The 14,481-nt window shown below is 39.7% G+C and overlaps 1 protein-coding gene across 3 annotated transcripts in view; it reads right to left on the bottom strand.

The window, feature by feature from the left end:
- LRCH1 (leucine-rich repeats and calponin homology (CH) domain containing 1) overlaps positions 1 to 14,481 on the bottom strand; it is a 257,300-nt gene that overhangs the window by 6,125 nt on the left and 236,694 nt on the right. For 2 of the 3 annotated variants that reach the window (XM_006837635.1, XM_006837632.1), the window contains 2 exons: positions 10,847 to 10,924; positions 1,770 to 1,976 (listed from right to left, as the gene is read on the bottom strand). In XM_006837635.1, coding sequence (XP_006837698.1) covers positions 1,770 to 1,976; positions 10,847 to 10,924 — 285 coding nt within the window. Of the gene's footprint in view, positions 1 to 1,769; positions 1,977 to 10,846; positions 10,925 to 14,481 lie in introns of those variants that run through there. The other variant, XM_006837634.1, reaches the window with a different exon arrangement.

Below are 14,481 nucleotides of genomic sequence, written 5' to 3'. Positions count from 1 at the left end.
CCCAAATGTGTTTTATTAAGCAATTTCTCTGGTCGCTCAGGGTGCTTGTCAGATGTGGTTCAAAGGGAGTTTATTGTGTTACAGATTTAAGAATACAGGAGAGCACCAAGGACAATTCAATCCAGTACATCAGTGAGTTATTTACACACAATTGAGGTTAGATAACTTCCAGATACCCTGTATTTCACCAAACAACATAAAGTCAGGAAGAAAAGGCTCAGTTAACTGAAGATACTATGTAAAGAATGTTTCCTGTGAGAAAATCTAATCTGATGGCACAACACGGAATCTTTGGAAATATTATCTCCCAGCTTTACAGGGTTTTCCAAATCTGAAGTGCCCTGAACTCATGGAATTGTTCAGAAAAGTAAAATTATCTTCATGGACAGTTTGCATCTTAGTAAATAAGTTAATGCCACCAGCCACCCAATTGGGCTCAGAAGTGATGTTTGTCCTCCAGGATTTAAAGTAGAACATCGGGGAGTTAGGCTTGACCTTGGAACAGAGCTTCTGGTAAATAGATAAACATCCCAGAATCCAGAAATACCATGGCCTAGGTAAGATACTACTGTTTTTTCCCTTCATTTACAATCTGATCACACTGCACCAAAAGCAGACATAGTTGACATACAGTAATTTTTGTCTAGTTCACCTACAAATTAAAGTGGTTGGCTAGTTGATGTCAGTGTCAATCAAAGGTCCAATAGAAATTTCACGTTATTAGAGAAACTACATTGTTCTAAATTCAGAGCCATCTTATTAATGGCTGCTGCCATCATAACCCAGTCCAGGATCAAGAAGGTGCTTTATGACTGACGGCTTTATATGAAAATTACACAGCCAAATCAGTGTTGACTACTGTAATAACAGAGTCCTGGTGTGGCATTGTAGAATAAGCCCTGGACTGCTATCTGCAGTCGGAAGTTCAAACCCACCAGCAGCTTCTTAGAAACCCTACACAGGGTCGCTGTGAGTCGGAACCGACTCTACGGCACTTAGCAACAACAACATCTACTGCATTATTTAAAAATAGAGATTCTCTTTGGAAAATTAATTTTGAAGAGTCTCAGAGTAGTTAAGCAGCCATAAGAAGTCAGAGTACAAGGAAATTTGTGAGCAAGCAAGTCCTCCATGGTGAGCTCTAACAGCCAGGGACGCTTCCCTTCCCAGACACCCTCTCTGCACAACATTGGTCAGGGCAAAGTGGATTTGCTCAGGGTACCACATAGGGAGGAATCTTAGTGCATTCCCTCAAAGGCATCATTCCCCATGTGGTACTTGTCAATTTGGTCATAGTGATATTCTTTAGACCAAATTGGGCAAGGATGCTTGTAGTTTTCTGTCTCCTCTGCAAAGCAGCCCCATCTACAGCACCATTTTCCATTTCAGCACAAGGATTTGAGGAAAGACTTCTGCATGCTAAATTCCCTCTGCTCCTGCTTGGAACCCTCTTTCAGCCTACCCCAAAGCACACACTCGGGGAGAGAAGAAGAGCACCCCCAAAGCACTGCTGCTGGCACCATGTGGATGAGGAAGCATGAGGTATGCATATGCTTTGCTCTTACTGTTGCTTTTCAAAGTCAGTGAGAAAAATCAGTTAATGCAAAGTACATTCTCTAAAATGTGTGCTTCTGATTACTCTGATTTGTAAGCGCTCAGCTTCAAATTCGAGAGAGGACAAGGAAGGGTGTTGGCAAGGCAAAAGCTCCCATGGGAGAAGGACCCTGTAATGACCAGGACAGGCAGTGTTGGAAGCACATGCAAAGACATCAGGCGGACAGAACATTCCAGTGGTAAGTGAGATACACCAGTACTACAAAGAGGAGGGGGACAAGACAGAAGTCTATAAGGTCCCTGGAACGGAGGGCAGAAGTTGGTTGTGGGGGTTTCTCCCCGAGTGCCAGCAGAGTGTCAACAGTCTTTCGAATGTGATGAAAATCCAACTGCAGGATGTCATACGCAGAGCAGAGGTCAGCCTATTCCAAGGGCAGCCGTTAGAACAGAAAGAGACAGTGCATAAAAATTCAACATCGTTGGAAACACACAGAAGAACAGCTGCAAAGAAGCACATATTTTGGTTACTAGCAAATGGCAGGAACAACCCCTAATTTCAACCAGGTAACCCCTGTTTCACCATCAACATTGTTTACTGCAGTGCTTAAGGAAAGCAGACAAGTCATTATATTCTGAAAGTAGGACAAAGACATCCGTCCCTCATAATTGCACTATCGAGGAACCGCATTTTGTGCAACTTATCCGATTTTAATATTCAAGTGATCATCCATGGCATGGAAAAATAGAACTCTTCATTTAAGATACGAAAGACTTAACCTTATTAAAGGAATACATTTTAGAGCTTAAAGTTTAATGCCCCTACCCCATTCCCTGAATGCATCTGTTTCCCTGGCCTTTGAAGATTAAATATGAAGTGTTTGTCTCTGAAAGTTGACAAATACAATTGATTTTAGGGATTGTTGATAAACTCTGAGGAATGTCTATTTTAATGATGTCTCCACATGTTTCAAGAAGGACATTAACTTTCATATCTTTGTGTAACTGTATATAAGTCAAAAGTCTAGAGGCGACTTTTTGGCTGTTAAATTTGAATAAAAGTACATCTCATATAAGATAGGAATGGAAATTTCTCCACTGAGAAGACAGGTATACAGAGTGGAAAAATTAACCATGTTTTATCTTCAGGGAAGTCACTATATGAGGAGACCTAACATAGTGATCTAGTTTATAGGGACATAATAGGAGTGCAGGTGTGTGCCGTGGGCTAATGCGTCAGACTGCAAAGTTGTTTGAACTGCAAGGTCAGTGGCTCAAGCTCACCAGCTGCTCCTCGGTAACCCTATACAGGGTCACAATCGACTCGACGGCACTTAATGGCAATATAAAATTGATGTAATTTATCAGCTAAACACAAAATCAAGTGCTCAGTCTTTTGAGCAGAACTATGGTTGTCTACTGCTGTCAGTAAGCAACCAGTTTTCTGATCACTGAATTCCTGGACTCAAAATGATCACAATGTCAAAGTTAACAATGACTGTAAGTAAAATGGAATGTCAAAAGGAAAGAAAAATAGTTTGTTTTCGGCTGAAAATATTTGCGATGTAATTCATAATGCAACTCTATCTCCAAATTCAGCAAAGCATTGAAAACATATATAATATACATTTTATAAAACGTTGACCTTCAATTCAGCTTCACTGCTAAAAGGATGCAAAGCCATTAAAAGATATTCTCAGATGGAGATTTTGTTTGGTTTGGTATCCTCTGAAGTTAGCACCACATCCTCAGGTTTGTAGGAATACTATATTGTCAGTGGGTTGAAAAAAAAAAAATTCTAATATTAATTTATGAAGGTATAGGTACTCTTAACGAAAGACTTGTTTAACTTTTGGTAAGTCATACCACATCTGTTTTTATCTATTTAGATAACGATAGGGCACTTGCATCTTAAATCTGTGGATTTGGATACTGATCAAGCTTGCACCACCATCAAGAACTTTCCCAAGAATTTAAAATAGTTACACAAAGATTGTTTTTCACTGAGTCGGGGTGAGTGGGAGACAACTGGTCAATGATTTGCAAATCGGGAAACATGTAAGAAAGGAAGTTTTCTTTTGCAATAAGAGTTTTCTGTTGCAACGCTGTGCTTAACTAGTGTAATCTGAGCAAAGCATAAGCAAAAGTAAACATTAAGCATCCACAAACTGGAATGTGATTTTTTCCAAAAGCGGTCTTTTCATCTTAAAAACAAACCATTATCTCTCAGTTTTTCCAAACACTTCCCGGAAGCCAAAGGGAAATGTCTGATTTCTCCCCAGTGACATCAGACATCATGAAAGAACTAGAGACACATGTCTTTGAAGTTTTCAATATACTTATTTTAAAGTATATTCTCATGTGTGAGGGGACTTCAAAACTTCATGGAAACATGGAGTTAGAGAAGACAATGGAATTTTTCTGCGAACATTTTGAAGTTCCTTCATGTATCATTGATAGCAGGGAAACACTTTCAGGATGCCAGATTCTGATCTTAATTTGGATACAGATGGTAGGTTATTTCCAGACTAAGAATAGGAAGAAAGCCCTGAAGAACTACTTCAGAAAATCAGCCAATGAAAACTCCAAGGATTGAAACTGACCACAGCAGTGTGCATGGGTCACCAGGCGGAAGGCTGACTTGTTGTTAAGTGCCATCGAGTCGGTTCCAACTCACAGTGACCCTGCACAGAGTTTTCGAGGCTGTAAATCTTTACGGGAGCAGAATGCCTCATATTTCTCCCGCGGAACAGCTGATAGTTTCGAACTGCTGACCTTGTGAAAATGGTTCGCAGCCCAATTCGTAACCATTACATTATCATAGCTCCTTTCAGCTTCTCTGTTGTTGTTAAGTACCATGGAGTCGGTTCTGACTCATCGTGACCCTGTTCAGGGTTTCCAAGGCTGCAAATCTTTGTGGGAACAGAATGCCTCATCTTTCTCCAGTGGAGCGGCTGGTAGTTTTGAACTGCTGACCTTGAGGTTGGCAGCCCGACTCGTAACCACTACGCTACCAGAGCTCCTTTGGGAGGCTGACTTGGTAGCAGTTAACAACAGAGTAGTGGTCTAGGATGACCTGGCATGTAGAAATCTGAAGCAGACTTGAGTGTGAGCTGCTGTGGCCACCTGCTCTCTCAGTGGGGGCAGTCAGTCCCCACCACTCACCCAGTGGTTGTACAAACACACCCCTGCAGTGCACTGTGAGGACACTGAGAAGGGAAACGGGACCTCCTGACCTTTATATTTTTCAGTTTTAATGACAGAGACGTAAAATTACAACAGACTGGAAAGTACTGAAAATGGAAGGAAATTTAAAGAGCCAACGTTTCAACACACACTCACATTTGCAGAACATCAATTAATTAGCAACAGATAACTAAAAACACAGATAATTCCCTCAGAATCCTCACAGGCAAGTGCATATGCTAATGAACAAACCCCACAATCTCCATAGGTTAAAGGACTCTTCAGAGTCAACACAAGCATGTGTAGCTGCAAGTACAGTTGAACCTTGAGCAACACGGGTTTGAACTGGGCAGACTTTTTCCTGCTGCTACTGGGGTGAGCTCAAGTGTTGCCAGTCTGGCTTAAAAGGCTCCGTGAAAGCTAATTGCTTGGGTTGGGATGATTACTGTTACTTGGCATTTGAATGCACAAAAACTTGAGATCATAGCATTGTTGTTGTTGTTAAGTGCCATTGAGTTGGATCCCATTCCCACTCACAGAAACCCTGTATATAGAATTTCTGAGGAGTGGCTGGTGAGTTTGAACCACCGGCCTTGTGGTTCAAAGAGACCTTGTGGTCTAGTGCTTATCTTACAGTGTCACTCCAGTTCAAACCTGTGCTGTTCATGGGTTAACTGCTATTAAAACGTTGCTGAGCTACACCAAGTATCATAGACAGAACATGGCAACCAAACAGAAACTTATTCCTAAGAAAAACTGGTTACATTTTAATGCTTGCTAGCTATGAGTAGGAACCTACTCAATGGCACATAACAACAACAAACTTTATGTACAATACGTTTAAGAGCTGACCATATCTAGCCTTAGCCTTAAGTGTATGTAGACATTTAGAATATTATTTATTTAAATATAATTTTAATTATTTTAAAACACTATTTTTACCAAGTGCTTTTTTGGTAATCTCAAATATAGAAAAGGCATGTTCATGGTCACATGGTCAACTTGGAAAACGTAAAGCCCTTATTTCATGATCAAAGAGGCCTAGAGTTGCAACAGGTACATGCTCAGTTTGTAACCACAAAGTTGGTACCTCTAAGGCAGCCAACAGTTCCACGAGAGAAAGGCCTGGCAATCCGCTTCCGTAAATATTACAGCTAAGAAAACCCCACTGGGCAGTTTTACTTTGTCACATGGGGTCTCTTGAGTTGAAATCAACTCCAGGGCACCTAACAACAACAATTTAGTGACGAGATATAATTTTGCTGAGTGGAGAGGTAGGGTAGGGGTTGAGCGGGGGTGGGCATACATCCAGAGTTCCCTCCAAATACAAGGGGTTTCTGAAAATTTGTGGGGAAATTCCATAATCTTTCAATTCCAATTTTCCATGGACTTTTTGAAGCCCTCTCATATGTATAGTGGAGTTCTGGGGTTTGTGTTGTGAGTTAATGTGCTTGACTGCAAGGTGGGCGGTTCAAACTCACCAGCCGCTTCTCAGAAACCCTAATCAAGGTCGCTATGGGTTGGAACCGACTTGATGACACTTAACAATAGCAACAATATACATATATTATGAATCACAAAATTGATGTTAGTAAAACAATAAATGTGCCAATCTGTACCTATGGTTATTCAACTTCACAATTAGCCATTATAAACAAAAAAGTAAAATACGTTTTATAATAAGAACCCCCCCATCTCCCCAAATGATCATTAATATATTTTAAAGTGATATTGAAAGATTCATAGCCTATACAGGGTTGATATGAGTCAGTACCCGACTTCACAGCACTAACAACAAACAACACCACCAAGTGATACTAAAGCCACTGATTTAGGGAGGAAAAACAGTATAAGGTTCAAGGAGGGTAAATAACATCCCATTTTCAAGATAAAAAACAGTTTCAGTTTAAAGACTGCCTTTCAATGAAAAAAATCAAGTCATATACATATGTATACTTTCATATGCCCTCACAATTAGTATGAAGTTAAAAGTTATAACTGTTATTTTCAAATCTAAGAATTCCATTACAAGCCACAAGAAGATGCAAACATGGAAGGTACTGAAAAGAAGAGAAACTCAAGCATGAGTCTATTTACACCACACATTCATTCATTGTTGGAATTGGAATGAATTTAACTAGTTGTTGTTCAATCAACTTTGACTTCTGGTAACCCCACAGGTGTCAGAATTATTACGTGCCGTCTAGTCAGTTCTGACACATAGGGTTTCCAAGAAGGGGCTGGTGAGTTTCAACCACCAACCTTGTGGTTCAAACCAACCTTACAGTCCAGTGCTGTATCCCCCAGAGTCATAAGGAAGATAGGGTTTTCATGTCTGTTTTTTGTTCTGTTTTGTACTTTTGTACAGAGATAACCAGATCTTCTTCCAAGGTGTTTCTGGGTGAACTTGGCCCCCCAATCTTTTGGTTAGTAATTGAGTGCATTACCAGTTTGTGCCACCCAGAGACCCCTTGGATGTACTTACGTCAGGATCTTATTTTTAATTCCATTTGGTAAACGTAGAATAGAATCTGAGTAACATCAACTGCATTACAACCTTTCCCACCTGAATGTCCTCAAAGGACCCCTGGTCCCCCTGGTGCATGGTGCAGGCACAAGGAGGAAGGGGCCCCAGACCACCCACCAGGTTCTCTACCACTGTAAAGTCTCAGATTTTAATCCTCTTCTCTATTTTCTCTCTGGAGGCAGTAATGAAGATGCGTGGCTGGGCAGCTAGAAAACAAAGTGCATTTCTTTTCTAAGTTCCCTTCCAATCTAAAGTTAGACTAAACCATTGTAGCAAAGAAGTTTGTTGCTTATGGAGTTTGAGGCCACGCTCACTTATTTAAAATCCAGCACAAAAATGTCCCTAGTGAACCAAATAAACATCTGCTTTCTGATGCTTTTTTTGCTTCAACAGTCAGGAAGCACTCTTGATCTACCAAGAACTGCAAAATACTCCTAAACTGGACCTGTAGCCAACCATAAATATTTCAAGTGGAGACCAGAGGCCAGTTATGGGCCAGGTTAACTATGAAAAGTCTCAGTATATATCCACAAATAGCTTCACAACCCCACAGCTTAGTTGGGGTGAAATGTGTAGGTGAGACCAAGAGTGTATGTGGAAGCATCTGGAAGTTCAACAAGAGTGGGCTTATCTCCAAGACCAAACTGAGTCTTGGTAGTAGAGTCAAAGACAGCTGCATATGCTTACTCTCCTGCATCCAACACCACGAAGGACTATGAACGGGAGGGGGTCAAGCACCATCACCCACACCCCAGGGTTTTCAGGACAACTTGAGAGATGAACCTGTGGTAATCTGCCTACAGCTAAGCAGCTGTTAAGGCAAGAAAGCAATTGTGGACTTGTAAGACTTCCTCAGAGGTATGTCATTGTCAAATTAGGCTTAGCTACGAAAGAAAAACAACAGTTGCCTATTGAGTGGATTCTGACTCATGACAAGTTCACGTGTGTCAGTAGAACTGTACCCCTCCACAGGGTGGCTTCAAGGCCTGAGTTTTCATACACAGAGGGCCAGGCTTTCCTTTCCGTTAGCAGCCGAACGTCATAACTGAATGCAATATCCAGGGACTCCCTGAATAGCAGTGGGCTATTTTTCCTCCAATGGAAATCTAATATATACCACAGGCAAACGAGTCACTGCTTTATCTGAAGCAAGGGGGACGGAGTGACCGGGAGCTTCCTCACCTGGCCTTCCCTCACTCCCTGTGCAGGCTACTGAAAGAGCCAAGACTGCAGAAGGCGGGTCACGTTCATGGCTCAAGTCCAACTCCTGCAATCTGTAGAAAAGGGACCTAACCTAGTCACAGGGAGGCTGGGCTCTTGATTCTGTTGCTCCTAGGTTCAAAGTACCAGCTCTGAGTGCAAACTCAAGAAATTATTTCACTTCTCTGGACCTCATTTTCCTCATAGGATAGAATCAAATAGTTACCTCCAATCCTCAACAGTGAGCATCAGAGATGACTTATGATCAGAAGTCCTCAGTAAATGGTCACAACTCTGTGGTCTCAGGGGTTTACGTCAGGGAACAGAACGATTTAAAAGCATAACTAGTACCCGTACTAGGGAGTGGAAAACGGATAAGCACTCCATTATTTGCTGAGAGGCTGGCGATTCAATCCTACCTAGAAGCATATTGGGAAGAGAGCCTAGTGACCTGCTTCGTGGAGGACACAGCCTTGAAAACGGTAGGGAGCAGTTTACTCCACTCATGGGTCACCGTGAGTCAGAACAACAACCTGTCCCAGTTGTCATTAAGTTAGGACAATCCCACGTATGTCAAAATAGAACAGTGAGCCACAGAGTTTTACATGGTTGAGTTTTCAGAAGTAGATCACCAGATCTTTCTTCTAAGACACTTCTGGGTGGACTTGAACCACCAATCTTTCAGTTAGTGCATGAACCATCTGCATCGCCCAGGGATTCTGGCTAATAACACAGGTGGGGTTAATTCACCCCTAACATTGGCCTCCCAGCATCCTGCCCATTCCCTCACTTTTTATATATTTATAACATATTTATATACTTGTAACATATTTATATATGTTAAGTATAATATATATAATTAACAATATTGACTCAGAGTAAATGGCTAAGGGCATTTCCATTTCATTCTGTATCACTGTAAGCCAACAAACAAACAAACCACATAAAAACCTTGATGAATTACAAATCACAGGGAAACAGGTTGTGTGCTTTCTGGCCCAGACACAAACGATTTATCACCTTGAACTTATGATAACGGTTTGATTCACATATAGAAAGTTTTCAAGAGAATCAAATTAATAAAAGCGTATGTGTATAAGTACCAAGGAGTTTCAAAATGTTCCTGGAAATGTTCCATCATCTTCTAATTCCATTTTTCCACCAACTTTTAAACCCCCCCTGGTATTTTAACATATATTTGAGGCCAGGAATGTACATGTAATACTGAAATATACATATACATTACAGATACACAGATGTTAACATTGCTGAAAGCAACATTGCTCACATTTAGTCCAATATGTAAAAATGAATTTGCATACTTTTCACTGATAGAGCTTTGATTTAAAGATGCTTGAATAATGATCTCCTTTTCCTTAAAATTAGAAGCTCATTCACTAACTCTCCCTCCTCAAATCCCACCAACCTTAAAGTGGGAAATAAAAAAAGACAAGAAAGGAAGGAAGGAGAAATGGAGGGAAAAAAACCCTCTCAATTTTAATAAATAACTTCTATAAGGAATAATCCTTTTATCCCTGGGACATTTTAAAAGGCATATACCAAAAACCAACAACAGAAGGATTAGAACTGGATCATTTCTATTTATCACACTAGTAATAAACCTACATTGTTACTCCAAATTCTGAGATATTAGTTCCTTTCTCACTAAGAAATCATTTTATGTTATTTATAGCAAAGTCTTGGAAAAGTCCCAAACCAGCCATCTAGTTAAGGCTGAAACTGGGGAAAAGAAGCAAACCTTAGAGTTGGGCTGGATATAAAGAATTACAAGCTGGGCAACTCCAATTGGTTCAAGGAGAAAACGTTAAGTGCAAATAGTTAAACTATAAAGCAACATACAAACATTAATTTTAGTGGTGGTAATGATGATGATAATAAAACAATAATTATATTTTGATCGTTGCTATAGTTTGATCCACATATCCCAAATGCAACTATGAAGAATGAATAGCAATCGATCAGTAGTCAATAGCAGATAATTACACTCACCGGCCCCAAATTCTACCCAGTGGAAACTCAATCAAAGGCTCACTGTAGCCTCCGGTCATTTCTGCTCATGAGTAGAGAGTCAAGCTGATCAAAATTTTCTTTTTCTTCTTCAAGTTTGGAATTTCAAACTTATTCCAAAACTTTGAAGACATTATCTTGTTAGTTTCCTTAGATTTGAATTTATGGCTTAAAGTCACTTTAATTTCACTGCAATAGAACTTAAACTAAAATATAACATTGGCTATTATTCCTCAAGAAAGGTTGAGGCTGAAAGGCATATACCACAAGCTGTACATTTATCAAGAATTTCAAAACACACACGAAACACAATTTTTATGAAAATGCTGATATTTGGACTCAGTTTGGTGTTACCTCAGGGACTCCGAGCTTCCGGCATGCTTCCAAAAAGTTTTCCACATTTCTTCTGCATTTGGCCATGCTAAGTTTGGGCTATAAAATACAAATAGGCAAACACCATGTGTTATTAAAATAGAACGATCTTAATACCACGTAAAAACATTTCTCCATTCAACAATTTATACGCATCGTTTTGTGACATGGTTGCTGTCCCTGAATGTAACAGCACGCTATCCACTTCCTCCCTGGGTCCCCATTCATGCTCCTTTCTGTCCCTTCCTGCCTTCTGAGTTTTATTTTAGGGCTCATATGGCTGATTGTACTGAAGAGTGCACTCTTCGCTGGTGGTTGTTTGGGTGAAAATTGATTCCTGGGAAGGGGGTCCAGGTGGGCTGGCAGGGTGTATAAGGGGCATAGTCTCAAGGGTCCCACTAGTCTGTGTATCAGACCAGTAAGTCTGGTCTTTCCTGTATTTTGTTCTTTTTTTTTTTCCTTCCCTCTATGCTCAGGACTTTCTATTTTGACCCCCTGATCAGAGTGGTTGGGAGTGGTAACTGGACACCGTCTAGTTCTTCTGGTCTTTACGTTGGGGAGTCTGTGGTCTGAGCGGTCCATTAGTACTTTGGACTTAATTGTTGTCTGGAGTCTTTCATTTCCTTCACTTTCCTTTATTCTGAATGAGGACAGACCAACAGTTGTATCTGGGATGACCACTCATCAGTTGTTAAGATCCCAGATGCTACCTTAGCTAAGTAGGATATAGAACACTGTCTTTATGTTATGCAAGAAACATCTTCATGTTTTGCTATTTTTGTTTTAGAAAGTTTTCTATGATTTTGCACTTTCTGACTTACCCTGATACATTCAGTGGTAACTATTAATAGGTACGCATTTACTGATGCCAATTTATTTTGTTTTGTATGGTGTTGATTTCTTTGTTTCATTGTTTTGCAATTCTGAGTTCATTTGTTTATGATTTTTTTCATTTCTTAGATTGCTATTTATTTTGTGTTTATTGACTTCTTGTGATTTCATTAGAAGGTTTTAAAAACTTTTCTTTGTGGTTACCCTGTAATTAATTATTTTCTTCCTAGATTTAAAACAGCCTAGTCTGGTAGTGTAGGGGCTACAAATCAGGCTGCAACCCACAAGGTCAGCAGTTCGAAACTACCAGCTGTTCTGTGGGAGAAAGATGAGGCTTTCTGCTCCCGTAAAGATTTACAGCCTCGGAAACCCTGTACAGGGTCGCTGTGAGTCGGAACCGACTCCACGGCACATAACAACAATAAGAAGTCTATTTTTATATTGTCTTGACTTCCTCTCCATTTGGAAGTTCTGTAACTACACTATTTAATCCCTCTTATTACGGGAGAAAGATGAGGCTTTCTGCTCCCGTAAAGATTTACAGCCTCGGAAACCCTGTACAGGGTCGCTGTGAGTCGGAACCGACTCCACGGCACATAACAACAACAAGAAGTCTATTTTTATATTGTCTTGACTTCCTCTCCATTTGGAAATTCTGTAACTCCACCACTGATTCTTTTTGCTTTGTTGTCATCATTTACAGAGTGACGTCTTGGGTTTTCTATTTTCAGTTTGTTAGGTTTATTTTTGAAAATTGTTTATCTGGGTTGGCTTCCAGGTGATGTCATGTGGATTCACCTCAGAATGTTATCTGACTTTGTTGGCTCTCCTGTCAAAAGGATTCATTTTAGCATTTCTTAGAAGGTTGACAGATTTAAAAAAATATATATATATATTTTTACAAATTCCCTTCATTTATGTTTGTCTGCAAATAATCTAATTTCACTGTTATGTTTGAGGGATAATTTTACTGGATTAAGAATTCCTGGCTGGCAATTTTTTTTCTTTTGGTGTTTTATATATGTCATCTCATTGTTTTCTTGCCTGCATGTTGTTGTTAAGTGCCACTGAGTCATTTCCAACTCATAGTGAACCTGTATAGGGTTCCTGAGGAGTGGCTGGTGGGTTTGACACGCCGACATTGTGGTTCAAAGTGACCTTGTGGTCCAGTGCTTATCCTACAGTGCCACATAGTTAGCTGCCAAAAAAGTCTGAGGTTAGTCTAAACGGTTCTCTGTTGTGAGTACTATTTCATATTTTCCTTGCTGCTCTCAGAATTCTTTGATTTTGAAAAGTTTGATTATACTATGTCTTCGTGATTTTCTTATGGGGACTATGCTATTTGTAGTCCGTTTAATTCTTGAATTTTCTTGCCTTTCATATTAGGGAACATTTCTGCCAACATATCTCCAATAATTTTCTCTATGCTTGGTTTTTCTTTTTTGGTCTTTTCCTGTATAGGAATTCTGATCACATATAAATTGTTCCTTTTGATGGGGTTCCACATCATTCTTAGGGTTTCTTCAGCTTTCCATTTGTATTTTTCTGACTGTTCCTCTAACAGATTACTATTAGGGGGTTTGTCTTAAATTTCATTGATTCTGCTTTCCATGAACTCAAGTCTACTTCTTTCTGTTCCATTGTGTTCTTTCTGAAATTTTACTGTTCATCTTCTGGGTCTCTAGTTGCCGTTTTTGTATGGCTCTACATTTATTATGTCAACTTGTTCTCATATTGCTTCCTTGAATTCTTTTTGGGTTTTGTCAGTATTTTCCTTGATGCCTTTCTTAATCTATTGGAGGACCTTAAATATAATTTCTTTGAATTCTTATCAGGTAGTTCCACTACCATTTCTTCTTCAAGGTTTACTGGCCTGGTCACGCTGTTGTTTGAACTCATTGTTACAACCACTGTGTTAATTCATCTTGTTGAGGGTATTCCTCTCTTTTGAAATATCCTCTACTTTACCAAGAATGATGTCCTTTTCATGGGCTGGTCTCTCTTGATAACATGTGCAAAGTTTATGAGATGAAGTCTCGCCACTCTTATTACTCAGAAGCATTCTGGTTGTACTTCTTCCAAGATTTATTTGTTCTTCTGGCAGTCTATGGTACTTTTAATATTCTTTGCCAACACCATCATTCAAATGCATGAATTCTTTTTCAGTTCTTATTTACTGTTCAGCTTTTGCAAGCATATGAGGCAATTGAAAATACCATGGCTTGGGTTAGGTGCACCTTAGTTCTCAAAGTGAGTGTTACCTTGTCTAACATTTTAAAGAGGATTTTGCAGCAGATTTTCCCACAGCAATGTTTCTTTTAATTTCTTTACTGCTCTTTTCATAGGCATTGGTTTTGGATCCAGATGAAATGAATTCCTTGACAACTTCAATATTTTCTCCATTTATTATGGTGTTGCTATTGATCCAGTTGTGAGGAGTTCTGTGTTCTTTATGTTGACATGTAATCAATACTGAAGACTATAGTCTTGGTCTTCATCAGTAAGTGCTTTAAGTCCTCTTCATTTTCAGCAAGCAAGGTTATGCTACCTGCAAATCATAGGTTGTTAATATAACTTCTTCCAATCCTGACGCTGCAGTCTTCTTCATATAATCTAGTTTCTCAGATTATTTGCTCAGAATGTAGATTGAATATAACTATGATGGAAGGATACAGCCCTGATGCACACCTTTCCTGGTTTTAAATCACACAGTGTCCCCTTGTTCTGTTCAAATGACTGCCTCATGGTTTATGTACAGATTCCTCATGAGTGCAATTAAGTGTTCT

Source organism: Chrysochloris asiatica, unplaced genomic scaffold (assembly GCF_000296735.1).
Source record: "Chrysochloris asiatica unplaced genomic scaffold, ChrAsi1.0 scaffold00022, whole genome shotgun sequence".
Taxonomy (NCBI): domain Eukaryota; kingdom Metazoa; phylum Chordata; class Mammalia; order Afrosoricida; family Chrysochloridae; genus Chrysochloris; species Chrysochloris asiatica.
This window is presented reverse-complemented; position numbering and strand designations above follow the sequence as displayed.